The sequence below is a fragment of the Dendropsophus ebraccatus genome, chromosome 9 (genome assembly GCF_027789765.1).
Source record: "Dendropsophus ebraccatus isolate aDenEbr1 chromosome 9, aDenEbr1.pat, whole genome shotgun sequence".
NCBI classification, from domain to species: domain Eukaryota; kingdom Metazoa; phylum Chordata; class Amphibia; order Anura; family Hylidae; genus Dendropsophus; species Dendropsophus ebraccatus.
In genome coordinates this window covers 72,705,189-72,720,250 of record NC_091462.1, presented here as the reverse complement: position 1 = coordinate 72,720,250, position 15,062 = coordinate 72,705,189, and the positions used below count along the sequence as shown (strand labels likewise).

Sequence of the window (15,062 nt, the reverse complement as noted above, 5' to 3'; positions counted from 1 at the left end):
GGCTATGTATAGTATGCCGCCATTCACTGAGGGCTATGACCGAGTTGCCTGTGGGGTGCTCCTCCTATGTAGGTATATGCATAATCCAAATATACAGGAGAGAGAGAAGAGGGCACTCACTAATTTGTGGCAAAATTCTTCTTTATTCATAAGATGTGCAGTTTAAAAGTCCATAGAGACATTTCTCATGCGGGCAGACGCCATACCACCTTCACGGCGTTAACATGATGGCCATTTCACGCGCATGCGCGCTTCAACGCATGACGCCTCTCCCGTAGGTCACAGGTGAAAGTTCATAGTAAGTTCTTAGTTCATAATAAATTCAGTAATAATAATAGAGAGGAATCAATGTGGATCAAGTCAATGCCACCTAAAGGCATGTTCAGATGCGGAAACTGTTCCTGGTGTGAACATGCCTTAGTAACAAAAACCGTAACCGTAGGTGGAGTTAGATACGATATAAATGAATTTATTTGTTGCAAAACGAAATGTTTGGTCTATGCCATTATATGCACATGCGGTATGTTTTACATCGGTAAAACCTTGCGACCTTTAAACCGCAGGTTTTACGAACACATTTATGCTATAAAAAATAAAAAAGCAGCAACTAAAATAATAGAACACATTCACACACAGCATAATGGCGACACCAGTTGCCTCACATTTACAGGTTTAAAAAAGGTTTTTTACCTCACATTTTGTAACGCCCACTCCAAGTACGTCACAATAGGTATTTCACCTGTGACCTACGGGAGAGGCGTCATCTGTTGAAGCGCGCATGCGCGCGAAATGGCCATCATGTTACGCCGTGAAGGTGGTATGGCGTCTGCCCGCATTAGAAATGTCTCTATGGACTTTTAAACTGCACATCTTATGAATAAAGAAGAATTTTGCCACGAATGGGTGAGTGCCCTCTTCTCTCTCTCCTGTATATTTGGGTGACATTAACAATGTATGGAGGGGGTTCGGAATTCAAGTCTGCTGTAAACACAGCATCTTCTGGCTGCTATCGATCCATTGTCTGCGTAATACGTGGTTTTACATTCCAAATGCTTATTTAGAAACACATCTTCAACTTACAAAATAGTTTCAACAGAAGATGAAATCAGTGGATGCTATAGGGCAGGACCCCTGTGGCTGAATGCGGCTCAGAGAATGCAAAAGCATAGAGCTACAAAGAGGTCAGGTTTTTGCTCATGTGCATACACCCTAATGTTTTATAAACTGGCATAGACCCAATATAAAACAAAGCAGTAGATCAGTACAAATAAATGTACATTTTTAATTACAAAAAAGTAATTGCCAAAATATAATTTTGGAAAGTGACAGAATGAGGGAACTTTAGAAACTGCAAACCAAATTAGAGTTTGCCAGATTATTTACAGAAGAGAAAAAAAATTGAAATTTTAAAGTTAAAGTTATATATATATAAAAAAAATAAAGCCCAGTGTCCTTTTATTTCTTCACTTAAGAAAATGCTTTCACTCGTTAAACATCTACATCCTCCAAACATGTCCGGCTTCAGTCACTGCCCACTCAGGAATGCTAAGTGACCCTTTGTACATCTGTTGGCATAATGTCCTTTCTCACCGCACTGCAAAGACATGATGTCGTACATTAGATTTTTTTAACTTTAAAGTAGGCAGCATTTATTAAGGGATTAAAAATCTAGGCCATACTAATCAGACACAGCAACCATTCGTTCTTGAACATTGATTGGTAGGCTCCTGCAGAGAGGGGTATGGGATACATCCAGCGTATCCTCTTATCACTAGAGATGAGCGAACAGGGTTCGAGTCGAACCCGAACGATCGGCATTTGATAAGCGGGGGCTGCTGAACTTGGATAAAGCTCTAAGGTTGTCTGGAAAACATGGATACAGCCAATGACTATATCCATGTTTTCCACATAGCCTAAGGGCTTTATCCAAGTTCAGCAGCCACCGCTAATCAAATGCCGAAAGTTCGGGTTCGGATCGACTCGAGCATGCTCCAGGTTCGCTCATCTCTACTTATCACTCCTATTAGCCAAACAGTACAATAGTAACCATATATCCACATTCTTCTGTACCATTTCTGAAAGCTGATAGAAATCAAGTAGGGAGTCCACAAAAATATGGATACAGTTATAGGCTGTACCCATGTTTTCCTGGCTGCATCCAACTTTTCCAGCCACTGGGAGTCAAATGCCAAGTGTTTAACATTCATATCATACACTTGTATAGAATTGGTGTTAAAATCACATACATCACACTGCCTGCAGCTTTAATTAAAAAAAAAAAAAAAAAAAAAAAAAAAAGTTGACAGGCGCTATCGAGGGCTACTTTGGAATTTCATTCATCGACTACACAATTGCCACACACAAGGCCACATTAGAAGATCTCAGGGGTTGGATGTGGCCCACGGGCCAGAGGTTCCCCACCCCTGCTTTAAGTAAAAATGCATCTTAAGCAGCTATTACAAGTATAGACGTTTTTGTTAAGAAAATGTTTGGTTTTGTGCAAAAAGAAAGCATAAGTTAACAGCAATATAATAAACTGTAGTTTCAAGAATAAAATGGTGTAAGCTGATGCCCTGGTACAAATTGCCTACAGAATAGGACCACATTGTGCACATAGCACCTTACCTTATAACAGGTAACCTGTTCGATTGGTCTTGGCCCCCGATTTCCTAAGTTATTGTTCTGTGACTGCATGACACCAATGGTCTGTGGAGAGCGCTGGGGACCAATAGGTGAGCTCTGGCTTGTTAACTGGATGAGGGACGATGATCTTTGTGATGACTGGTTGTTATTTTGCTGCATGCATTAATGGGAGAATACGGATAAGCAAAAAAAAAAGTTTACAGAATATAGTAAGTGACCTTTGTGAAACAACCACCAGATTATATATAAAAAAAAAACCCAATTGTGTGTTTTTTGTTCTTTTCGATGCAGTTTTTTGTAAGAAAATAAAAGGGTTTCTAATCTAATCTAAAGGCATTTGGTTTAGAACTCTGCAGTTAGAACAACTCCGGCGGTTTCCTTTTTTTTCTTAACACACATTATGGTGCGTTTACAAAGAGAGATTTATCTGACAGATCTTTGAAGCCAAAGCTAGGAAAAAAGACTATAAACAGGGAACAGGTCATTAAGGAAAGACTGGTATCTATCCTGTTTTTAATCCTATTCCTGGCTTCAAAAATATATGTCAGATAAATCTCTGTGTAAACATACCCTAACAAAGTTATATAAGGGTCCATTTACACAGAAAGATTATCTGACAGACTATCTGCCAAAGATTTGAAGCCAAAGCCAGGAACAGACTATAAACAGAGATCAAGTCATAAAGGAAAGAATGAGATTTCTCCTTTTTTCAAATGCATTCCTGGCTTTGGCTTCAAATCTTTGGCAGATAATCTGTCAGAATCTTTCTGTGTAAATGGACCCTAACTTTGTAATATGTTTTAATTAGCTATTAGGCTGAGCGAGCTGGAGGACATGTGATGCGATCCTGTCAATGAAAAGGCTGCCAGTACGCATGCACACCAGTAGCCTTTTCTCTCCCATTAATTTTACTGGAACCCAGAAGTGAGGAAGAACCGAAGATGCAGACTGGGACAATCGTCTCTGAAAAGATGGTGAGTATGAAAGAATGAAAAGATTATGGACGATTCTCGATTTTATTTGCTAAATAAACAGAACATTTTTCTCCTTGCAGCCTCAGATACTATTTTAATGGTGTTAGAAACAGCAACTGTATTGCTTCCCACTGTAACAGTTTCCTCTGTGCCCCCATGTAGTAGACAAACCCCTCTGTGCCCTATATATGTAGTTTTGCCAAATATGTGCCACTCTATAGTATAAAAGATCTTTGTAGGGTGTAGTAGTAGAGGTATAGTGAAAAAGGAGTGTAGTAGTACAGGTATAGATGAGTGTTGTAATAGTAGTACTGGAATAGATGAGTGTTGTTGTGGTAGTAGTACAGGTATAGATGAGTGTTGTAGTGGTAGTAGTACAGGTATAGATGAGTGTTGTAGTGGTAGTAGTACAGGTATAGATGAGTGTTGTAGTAGTACAGGTAAAGATGAGTGGTGGTGTTGTAGTACAGGTATTGATGAGTGTTGTAGTAGTACAGGTATAGATGAGTGTTGTAGTAGTAGTAGTAGTACAGGTATAGATGAGTGTTGTAGTAGTACAGGTATTGATGAGCGTTGTAGTAGTAGTAGTAGTAGTAGTACAAGTATAGATGAGTGTTGTAGTAGTAGTAGTACAGGTATTAATGAGTGTTGTTGTAGTAGTAGCAGTAGTACGTGTATAGATGAGTGGTGGAGTTGTAGTACAAGTATAGATAAGTGTTGTAGTAGCAGTACAGATACAGATGATGGGTGTATAAGTACCAGTATAGTAGCTGGTGTGGACGGGGGGTGCAGTGCTGGCTCCTTCCCCGCTCTCTGGTGATGTGGTCTGGGTCTTGCTTCATTCGCCGCTCTACCTCTGGTCATTGTCCCGGGGGCTATTTAGGGCCTGGCTGCTGCTGAAGACCTCTGCTGCTGCATAAGGGTGGCGGGGAGAAATAAGATGCTGCAGCACTGGATCCAGCATGGGGTGCTCTCTCTCCCCTCTGTTAGCTTCAGCTCCAGCAGCAGAAGGCAACCACTCACATTGGGGGGTACTGTGGCCCTGCACCTTGGGAACGTGCTCTGCGGCTGCCTGGTCCTGCCTGACCAAGCTGGGGCAGGTTGTGCTGTGACTCCCCTGCTGGATCGCAAGTTGCTCCTGGCAATGATTTTCCAATTCTGGGCAAATTAATCCGATTAATTGCCCAGCCCTAATTGAATGTACAATATACTATGTGCTGTCTGTTACCATTTTTATTTCACTAAACACTAAAAACAAAATTTTCTCTTGTACATTTAAAGGAGGTATTCCAAGATAAAATAACTTGTTCCCTACCCAGAGGATAAGAGACAAGTAAAAAGATTGTGGGGGGTCCCACCTCCATACCCCCGGCAATCTTCATACCAGACTGTGGCTCCTTTGTTTTGAAAGCCATGGGTACGGCATGTGACACGACTATTTATTCCTATGGAATCATCGTGAAAGAGCCATGTGCTGTACTCTGCCCTCGCTGTCGCCTCCTTAGAGAATGAATGAAGGCGACGAAGAGAGCAGAGTACCGCACTCTGCTTTTTCTGATGGCTCCAAAAGAAATGAATAGAGCCAAGGAGCACATGCCCTATTGGTGGTTCTATTCAAAACCAGGGAGTGGGCCCGATAGGGAGATCACCAGGGGATGAAAAATAAATACATAAATCACATTTTTGTGCAATATTTCAATGAACTTTATTGATTATTAAAAACAAACATTACAAAGTGTGCAGAGTAACTTACCTTTTGCTGGTTCTGGGTCTGCTGAGGTAGAGGAGGTTGTTCAGTCGCTCCCATAGGCAATTCAAAGCGGGGACTGCAAAATTAAACACATTTAATTTAACTGTTGAATAAAAAGTAAATGCGTAGGGTAGTACTGCCAAGATACTTTATGTATCTGTGAATACTTCTATTTAAAAACACAGTTCTATGAGAGTGATTATGTTTTCACCATGTGAAATAAGTAATAGGTGCCCCATTCAGTAAGTACATGACATGGATTGGCTAACACATCGTCGACGGATTGGCACATATGGACAGTGTAGTATCAAAATGGGTTAGCCGTAGCAGTACCTAAAAATTACGGATGTATTTGACCTTTATTTTACAGTGTGTGAATACAGCCTTAGAATGTTTGTACACAATCCCTGAAATGTTATGTTGGATTGTCTTTTGTTATGAAAATGGGTTCCACGTGCAAAGACCCCAATGGAGGCTAAAAACAGACAGTGTGTTCAATTAAGGATTTCAACTGTTAGTTTCCAACTCAGCACTCCTCGGAGAGTGACTGGAGCAGTGCACAGGTCTGGGCTACACAATGCCTCTGGCTGCAACAGGGGTCACACAACAAGATAAAATTGTTGCACCCTTTATATCATGGTACATTTGCAGTGCAAACCTATTTACTTAGGTGCAACAAAACACAATCTACAGGGCATGACATGGTGGTATCTGACCGAGTCACCTCTGTTGTAGCAAGAATCAGCATGTAGCCCAGATCTGTACACTGCTCACACCACTCTCCAAGGCCTCGACTGAGGAGAGCTGAACAGTAGAAAGTGGGGAAAGTGCAGTGATTAGCCGTGCATTCCTTTGTATTTGTTTTAGTGATTGCTGGGGGTCTTAGTTCACAGACCCCAGATGATCAAATCTTGCAGCTATGACATGTCAAAGGTTTACTAAAATTCTAGTAACTAGGGCTGGGCGATATGGCCTAAAATTTATATCACAATATAATTTGATGCATGCACGATATAACGATATATCACGATATATAATTATAAATATATAGGGGAGGGCTGATGACTGGCAAGGGGGGGTGATAACTGGCACAAGGGAGGGGAGGGCTGATGACTGGCAAGGGGGGCTGATAACTGGCACAAAGGCTTCAGCCCCCTTTGTGCCAGTTATCAGCCCCCCTTGCCAGTCATCAGCCCTCCCCTATGCTGGCCCCTTTGTGCCAGTTATCACCCCCCTTGCCAGTCATCAGCCTTCCCCTGTGCCATCAGCCCATCCTGTGCCAGTCATCAGCCCCCTTTGTGCCAGTCATCAGCCCCCCTTGTGCCAGTCATCAGCCCCTCTTGTGCCAGTCATCAGCCCCCCTTGTGCCAGTCATCAGCCCCCCGTCGCCAGTCATCAGCCCCCCGTCGCCAGTCATCAGCCCCCCGTCGCCAGTCATCAGCCCCCCGTCGCCAGTCATCAGCCCCCCGTCGCCAGTCATCAGCCCCCCCGTCGCCAGTCATCAGCCCCCCGTCGCCAGTCATCAGCCCCCCGTCGCCAGTCATCAGCCCCCCGTTGCCAGTCATCAGCACCCCCAACCCCCGCCCCCCCGGTGCCAGCCATCTCACCCCTCACTGTTTTCCAGGCATTTCATGTGCCAGCCATCATGTCCCCCCAGCCAGGGCCATCATCAGCCCCATGCCAAGCCATCTGCCGCCCCCGACCCCTCTGCTACTTACCTTTCCTGCAGGGCTGGCTGATGGAGTCCGTGAGGCGAGACGGGCCGCGTCTTCTTCCCAGCATGCACTGGGAGACCTGACGTCACACGCATCAGCGCGCTAGCGCGCTGACAATGCGTGAACGGAAGGCCCTGCAGCGCGGTACCACGGAGCGGTAAGTGAGAAGCTTATTCACTACCGCTCCGTGGTATATCGCGATATGACGATATGCCAAAAATCCATATCGTCAACCGAATTGATGACGATATTTTGGCATATCGTTTATATCGCCCAGCCCTACTAGTAACATTTTTAGAAACAATCAGATCCTGTAGTTTAAGAGCATAAAACAATCAGATCCTATAGTGGATTAAGAGCAGAAATGGACCACTTACTGCTATAAATATTTTCTAGCACATTATTATACATATACATGTATGTTGCATGTATAGGCTTCTTACTGAAATGTGAATTTTCGGTCATATAAGTGGGGTTTTATATACAGTCCCTTCCAATGTACTATTCATGTGCACAAATGCATAACTATCAAAAGGAGATGATACTCACTGCATGAATTTACAGTTCGGGCCTTCCAGACAGAATCCTACTAAATAGTTGACACAAATGACTCTACGTGTATGCCGATGTCTGCATAGAGGACCTGCAAGAAAAACAAAGCTTTCAGATACAGACATCTACATCTGTGACACACAGGTTTGCTCCTTTGTCCTCCTTACCATGTTTACAAAAGCCTCGGTCATACCAGGGACAATCTTTTATCTTTGATTCTGGGTCAATATGTAAAAATGGGCACTCCTTGTTACTGCACTCACCTAAAAACAGACACAGATGTCAAGTAATGCAAATCCAGAAAACCTCTCTATTATTAATATCACAGTGCAAGCTAATGTAGCGCTATTATATATATATATACTGTGCACAAGTAGCCTTTGTTGTATCTTCCGTTGTAAGTTTTCAAGTACTTTTGCAGTAAGGGCGGGTTCAGACTGAGGAATTCTCGCGGAAAATGTCCGCGGAATTCTGTCAGCTGTCCGCCCGCACATCTGGGCGCCTTTCCGCCGGCCCCATAGACACCATTCTATGGGCCGGCGTATTCCGCTATACGCTGAAAGAAGTGTCATGTCACTTCTTTCAGCGGATCGCGGAATACGCAGGCCCATAGAATGGTGTCTATGGAGCCGGCGGAAAAGCGCGTGCCCGTGCGAGCAGACATCTGACGGAATTCCGCGGACACTGTCCGCGAGAATTCCGTAGTGTGAACCCGCCCTAAGTTTGCAAGTACTTTTAATAATTCCTGTATTCTACAATTGGAGAAAGGCTGCCATTGTGTTTTTTAATCCATCTACTGTAATTCCTGCAACTAAAATTCTCCATGAAAACCCTAAAACATAGCCTAAATATATACCACTAAAATATTAATGTTTTCAGTAGGTTTTAGCTTGGATTGGAGAAAATGCCAATTATTCAGGGTCCTTACATGATGGGATATATAGTGCTGTGGTATTAAAAAGCTTCTGTAAGCCCATCAGTGCACCCCCAATGCAATGATAGGGCACACATGGTTTGCAAATGCAGCATCTGGGGTCCGAGGTCCTGTCAAAGGCAGAACTATATGCCTGCCAGTCTAATCATGTGGTTACAATACACTGAACATAAAGTAAATAAATAAATTGCACTGCATAAAAGAAACCAGGGTTGAAAGAAAAAATGAATAAATAAAACTTTCAAGTACAAGTACAATAATACAAATTCCAAGATACAAAAAAGCAAGCCTTCCCCCTTACTAAAATAGGAGGATAAAATTTGATCAATGAGTCATATGTACTTGGTACAAATATATTTATTTTTTTATTGTGCTGACAAAATCTCCCAAAACAATATAATACTGCTGTCACACACAGCATTTTTTTTTCCCTCCCACTGTAGTTGGGAGTCCAGCTGGATGCATTGAAAGTGCTTCCTTTATAGTTTCCATTCCTTTTCAATAAACTTTCAGGGCCCTATTGCACGGAGTGATAATTGTCCGATTATTGCTCTGTGTAATAGAGACAACGATTAGCTGATGAAACAATCGTCTGATCAATTCTTTAGGCTCAGACCTAAAATCATGGGCTGCTATCACATGTAGTGATGCGCGTCGGCTGACGATTGCCCAAATAGTTAATACATTTCCTGTCCCCGCTCCCAGGCTCCTCCTGTGCTCTATATGCGTCCCAGCACCGCCCGCTAGTTTCAGAGTGCAGTGCCAGGACACACACACAGCGCAGGAGAAGATTGGGAACTTGGATAGCTAATGTATTGTTTGGCCAAGAGCTGCACAGACATCGCTAACAATGTCTGTGCAGCCCTTGTTAAATGATTATCAGGCGTGTAATAGGCCCAGTAAACGAGTGTTGATCTAGCAGATTGGCACTCATTTACAATATTTATCGGGCCTTCATTGGCTTGTGTCATAGGACTCTTGGATTTTGCTCAAAAACAGCAGTGTCTATTGGTAATGACAGCCGCAAATAACGATCATGAACATTTGGGGCCCTCAATATCCATAATCAGACGTCTGAAATCCCGAAGTGATAACATGGCCTAAGGCTGGGTTCACGCTGTGGCTTGCATAATTTAAAATAATAAAGAAAAAACATTGCAACCTATAAATACATATTTTTTGTGGTATACAATACCATAGTTTTGTATGCTTTTACATACAGCAACATTAAACATAATGAAATGCAAACAGTGAAAAAACAATGAAATGCAAACAGTGTGAATCCAGCGTAAGGGATTACTATCCTACTTCTATGCGGATATGCCGTAAAATCACAGGCCCAAAGCCTGTACATCAATGAACACTAGAAGAGGAGAGAAATAGTTAAAGGAGAAGTCCAGCGAAAATTTTTATTAAAGTATTGTATTGCCCCCCAAAAGTTATACAAATCACCAATATAAATGCTTATTAAGTGCTTTTTTCCCTGCACTTACTACTGCATCAAGGCTTCACTTCCTGGATAAAATGGTGATGTCACGACCCGACTCCCAGAGCTGTGCAGGCTGTGGCTGCTGGAGAGGATGATGGCAGAGGGATGCTCAGTGTCCCCCCAGTGCACTGTGTCCCTCAGTGTCCTCCTGCCATCATCCTCTCCAGCAGCCACAGCCCGCACAGCTCTGGGAGTCGGGTTGTGACATCACCATATTATCCAGGAAGTGAAGCCTTGATGCAGTAGTAAGTGCAGGGAAAAAAGCACTTTATAAGCATTTCCCGTAATAACTGTATATTGGTGATTTGTATAACTTCTGGGGGCAATACAATACTTTAATAAAAATTTTCGCCGGACTTCTCCTTTCACTAACTTATTTACAGTAAACATGCAGATCTAAGGTGCGGAATTACATAGAGGATCTACTTACCAAATTTTGAGTAGAAGTAACACTCTGGCATTTTGGTCATGTCATACTCATGCAGGAACTCACACTGATCCCCTTTCTTACAAAGCCCTCGTAACCAGTGCTTACAGACCACGGTCTTCTCCCCACTAATGTGCCGGAAAGGGCACATACCCCCTACAGACAAATCAGAAGGACCTATAATCCACATATAATGGCAACAACATAAACTTACTTAATATTAATACTTTTCAACTAATTCACATATAAACTAGCATTGTGCTTATTGTTATTAATGAATTTTACTGAACATTTACAATATATTGCTGATGAAAACAAAGCACGTACATATATATATATCTCCCTAAATAGTCACCTTTACTGCAGGCTGACTTCAAAAAGAACTCGCAAACAGCTGCCCCAGACTCTGGAAAAAAATAAGGGTAAATATTACTGTGCATATATTACTGTGTGCATATAATGAATAAATGATTTATTCATTTACATTTGTATAGTGAAATTCCTTTTATCTGGCACGAGAAAATCTGCTTTCCCAGGATTGATGAGAAATAAGCTATACTCACCCTTCTACACGCTCCTAGGTCCAGTGCCACTACCGCTCTGTAATCCCTGTACACTCAGCACAGGATGCTGCAGCCACGCACAGGCCTCACCGGCCACCTGCACGTGTTCTTGGATGCGGAGACCAGTCACTGTGTGCAGCATCCTGATACCAGTGTATAAGGACGCTACTGGGGCAGTACTCTGAGACTCAGGAGCAGCCATGGAGCTGCAATGGGAATAAGCAGAGGGGTGAGTTTGTGTGTTTATTTTCTTCTATTTGCCCTCCCACCAGTATACAGGATAGGACCCACCTACCCCCCCCCCCCCCCCACACCTGTATACAGTACTGGACTCCTCCTCCCAACCCCTATCCCCCTAGTGTATAGGAAAGGAGAAGAGTGGAGCATCCCACCCCCACCAGTATACAGGAAAGTACCCCCCTCACCAGTATACAGCAGAGGAAACCACCTCCCCCCCCCCCCTCACCAGTATACAGCAGAGGAAAGTAGCCCCCCTCACCAATATACAGCAGAGGAAAACAACCCCCCCCCTCACCAGTATACAGCAGAGGCCCCCCTCACCAGTATACAGCAGAGGAAAGTACCCGCCCCCCCCCCCCTTTCACCAGTATACAGCAGAGGAAAGTACCCGCCCCCCCCAACCAGTATACAGCAGAGGAAAGTACCCGCCCCCCCAACCAGTATACAGCAGAGGAAAGTACCCCCCCCCCACCAGTATACAGCAAAGGAATGTACCCCCCCCCCTTACCAGTATACAGGAGTGACCTGCCCCGGGTATACAATAGAGAGGAGTATACAAGAGTGACCTGCTCGGGTATACAATAGAGAGGAGTATACAAGAGTGACCTGCTCGGGTATACAATAGAGAGGAGTATACAAGAGTGACCTGCTCGGGTATACAATAGAGAGGAGTATACAAGAGTGACCTGCCCCGGGTATACAATAGAGAGGAGTATACAGGAGTGACCTGCCCCGGGTATACAATAGAGAGGAATATACAGGAGTGACCTGCTCGGGTATACAATAGAGAGGAGAATACAAGAGTGACCTGCCCTGGGTATACATTAGCTGAGAGGAGTATACAGGAGTGACCTGCCCCGGGTATACAATAGCTGAGAGGAGTATACAGGAGTGACCTGCCCCGGGTATACAATAGAGAGGAATATACAGGAGTGACCTGCCCGGGTATACAATAGCTGAGAGGAGTATACAGGAGTGACCTGCCCGGGTATACAATAGAGAGGAGTATACAGGAGTGACCTGCCCGGGTATACAATAGCTGAGAGGAGTATACAGGAGTGACCTGCCCCGGGTATACAATAGAGAGGAGTATACAGGAGTGACCTGCCCGGGTATACAATAGAGAGGAGTATACAGGAGTGACCTGCCCGGGTATACAATAGCTGAGAGGAGTATACAGGAGTGACCTGCCCCGGGTATACAATAGAGAGGAGTATACAGGAGTGACCTGCCCGGGTATACAATAGAGAGGAGTATACAGGAGTGACCTGCCCCGGGTATACAATAGAGAGGAGTATACAGGAGTGACCTGCCCGGGTATACAATAGCTGAGAGGAGTATACAGGAGTGACCTGCCCGGGTATACAATAGCTGAGAGGAGTATACAGGAGTGACCTGCCCGGGTATACAATAGAGAGGAGTATACAGGAGTGACCTGCCCCGGGTATACAATAGAGAGGAGTATACAGGAGTGACCTGCCCGGGTATACAATAGAGAGGAGTATACAGGAGTGACCTGCCCCGGGTATACAATAGAGAGGAGTATACAGGAGTGACCTGCTCGGGTATACAATAGAGAGGAGTATACAGGAGTGACCTGCCCGGTGTATACAATAGAGAGGAGTATACAGGAGTGACCTGCCCCGGGTATACAATAGAGAGGAGTATACAAGAGTGACCTGCTTGGGTATACAATAGAGAGGAGTATACAAGAGTGACCTGCTCGGGTATACAATAGAGAGGAGTATACAGGAGTGACCTGCCCGGGTATACAATAGAGAGGAGTATACAGGAGTGACCTGCCCCGGGTATACAATAGAGAGGAATATACAGGAGTGACCTGCCCCGGGTATACAATAGAGAGGAATATACAGGAGTGACCTGCCCGGGTATACAATAGCTGAGAGGAGTATACAGGAGTGACCTGCCCGGGTATACAATAGCTGAGAGGAGTATACAGGAGTGACCTGCCCGGGTATACAATAGAGAGGAGTATACAGGAGTGACCTGCCCCGGGTATACAATAGAGAGGAGTATACAGGAGTGACCTGCCCCGGGTATACAATAGAGAGGAGTATACAGGAGTGACCTGCCCGGGTATACAATAGAGAGGAGTATACAGGAGTGACCTGCTCGGGTATACAATAGCTGAGAGGAGTATACAGGAGTGACCTGCCCGGGTATACAATAGCTGAGAGGAGTATACAGGAGTGACCTGCCCGGGTATACAATAGAGAGGAGTATACAGGAGTGACCTGCCCCGGGTATACAATAGAGAGGAGTATACAGGAGTGACCTGCCCCGGGTATACAATAGAGAGGAGTATACAGGAGTGACCTGCTCGGGTATACAATAGCTGAGAGGAGTATACAGGAGTGACCTGCCCCGGGTATACAATAGAGAGGAGAATACAAGAGTGACCTGCGCCGATTATACATTAGCTGAGAGGAGTATACAGGAGTGACCTGCCCCGGGTATACAATAGCTGAGAGGAGTATACAGGAGTGACCTGCCCGGGTATACAATAGAGAGGAGTATACAGGAGTGACCTGCCCGGGTATACAATAGCTGAGAGGAGTATACAGGAGTGACCTGCCCGGGTATACAATAGAGAGGAGTATACAGGAGTGACCTGCCCCGGGTACACAATAGAGAGGAGTATACAGGAGTGACCTGCCCGGGTATACAATAGCTGAGAGGAGTATACAGGAGTGACCTGCCCCGGGTACACAATAGAGAGGAGTATACAGGAGTGACCTGCCCGGGTATACAATAGCTGAGAGGAGTATACAGGAGTGACCTGCCCGGGTATACAATAGAGAGGAGTATACAGGAGTGACCTGCCCGGGTATACATTAGCTGAGAGGAGTATACAGGAGTGACCTGCCCCGGGTATACAATAGCTGAGAGGAGTATACAGGAGTGACCTGCCTGGGTATACATTAGCTGAGAGGAGTATACAGGAGTGACCTGCCCCGGGTATACAATAGCTGAGAGGAGTATACAGGAGTGACCTGCCCCGGGTATACAATAGAGAGGAGTATACAGGAGTGACCTGCCCGGGTATACAATAGCTGAGAGGAGTATACAGGAGTGACCTGCCCGGGTATACAATAGAGAGGAGTATACAGGAGTGACCTGCCCGGGTATACAATAGAGAGGAGTATACAGGAGTGACCTGCCCGGGTATACAATAGAGAGGAGTATACAGGAGTGACCTGCCCGGGTATACAATAGAGAGGAGTATACAGGAGTGACCTGCCCGGGTATACAATAGCTGAGAGGAGTATACAGGAGTGACCTGCCCCGGGTATACATTAGCTGAGAGGAGTATACAGGAGTGACCTGCCCCGGGTATACAATAGAGAGGAGTATACAGGAGTGACCTGCCCCGGGTATACAATAGAGAGGAGTATACAGGAGTGACCTGCCCGGTGTATACATTAGCTGAGAGGAGTAGCCGGGGGTGTCCGCCATGCTCGGCTCTCCTCACACCGGGGCTATGCGGCCGGTCCTCCGTCATCCACCATGCTGTATCGGGCCCCTGAGCACTTACTGTCCATGCCCGGGAACGGGAGCGGCTGTGCCCCCAGCTGCTGCTCCACAGCCAGCTCCAGGTCGAAGCGAATGTGATCCACACAAGCGATGAGCTCCTGCATGGTGACCGGAGCGCAGTGCCGCACACACCGGGAACCAGCATCAGCCCCGACTGGGACCTGCAAATAATCGCCGTACAGCGGCTCACACACTCCTCGCAAGGCACTGTGGGTAGAGG

At 45.1% G+C, this 15,062-nt stretch overlaps 1 protein-coding gene across 1 annotated transcript; it reads right to left on the bottom strand.

The window, feature by feature from the left end:
• Window positions 1-1,262: 1,262 nt before the first annotated feature.
• CPSF4 (cleavage and polyadenylation specific factor 4) lies at window positions 1,263-15,060 on the bottom strand. Its single transcript, XM_069983613.1, has 8 exons — window positions 14,844-15,060; window positions 10,840-10,890; window positions 10,488-10,640; window positions 7,802-7,897; window positions 7,632-7,725; window positions 5,371-5,443; window positions 2,626-2,796; window positions 1,263-1,594 (listed from the first exon to the last, which is right to left on the bottom strand). Exons 1-8 carry the CDS (start codon window positions 14,944-14,946, stop codon window positions 1,526-1,528), a joined length of 810 nt encoding a protein of 269 aa, XP_069839714.1. The 5' UTR covers window positions 14,947-15,060; the 3' UTR covers window positions 1,263-1,525.
• Between the last annotated feature and the right edge of the window lie 2 nt (window positions 15,061-15,062).

Coding starts and splice junctions, on each gene's coding strand:
- CPSF4 (XM_069983613.1), bottom strand. CDS start 14,946: ATGCAGGAGCTCATCGCTTGTGTGGATCACATTCGCTTCGACCTGGAG. Junction 10,891..14,843: donor CCCGTTCCCGGGCATGGACA/GTAAGTGCTCAG, acceptor ATTTTTTTCCAG/AGTCTGGGGCAGCTGTTTGC. Junction 5,444..7,631: donor CCGAACTGTAAATTCATGCA/GTGAGTATCATC, acceptor TTAATTTTGCAG/TCCCCGCTTTGAATTGCCTA.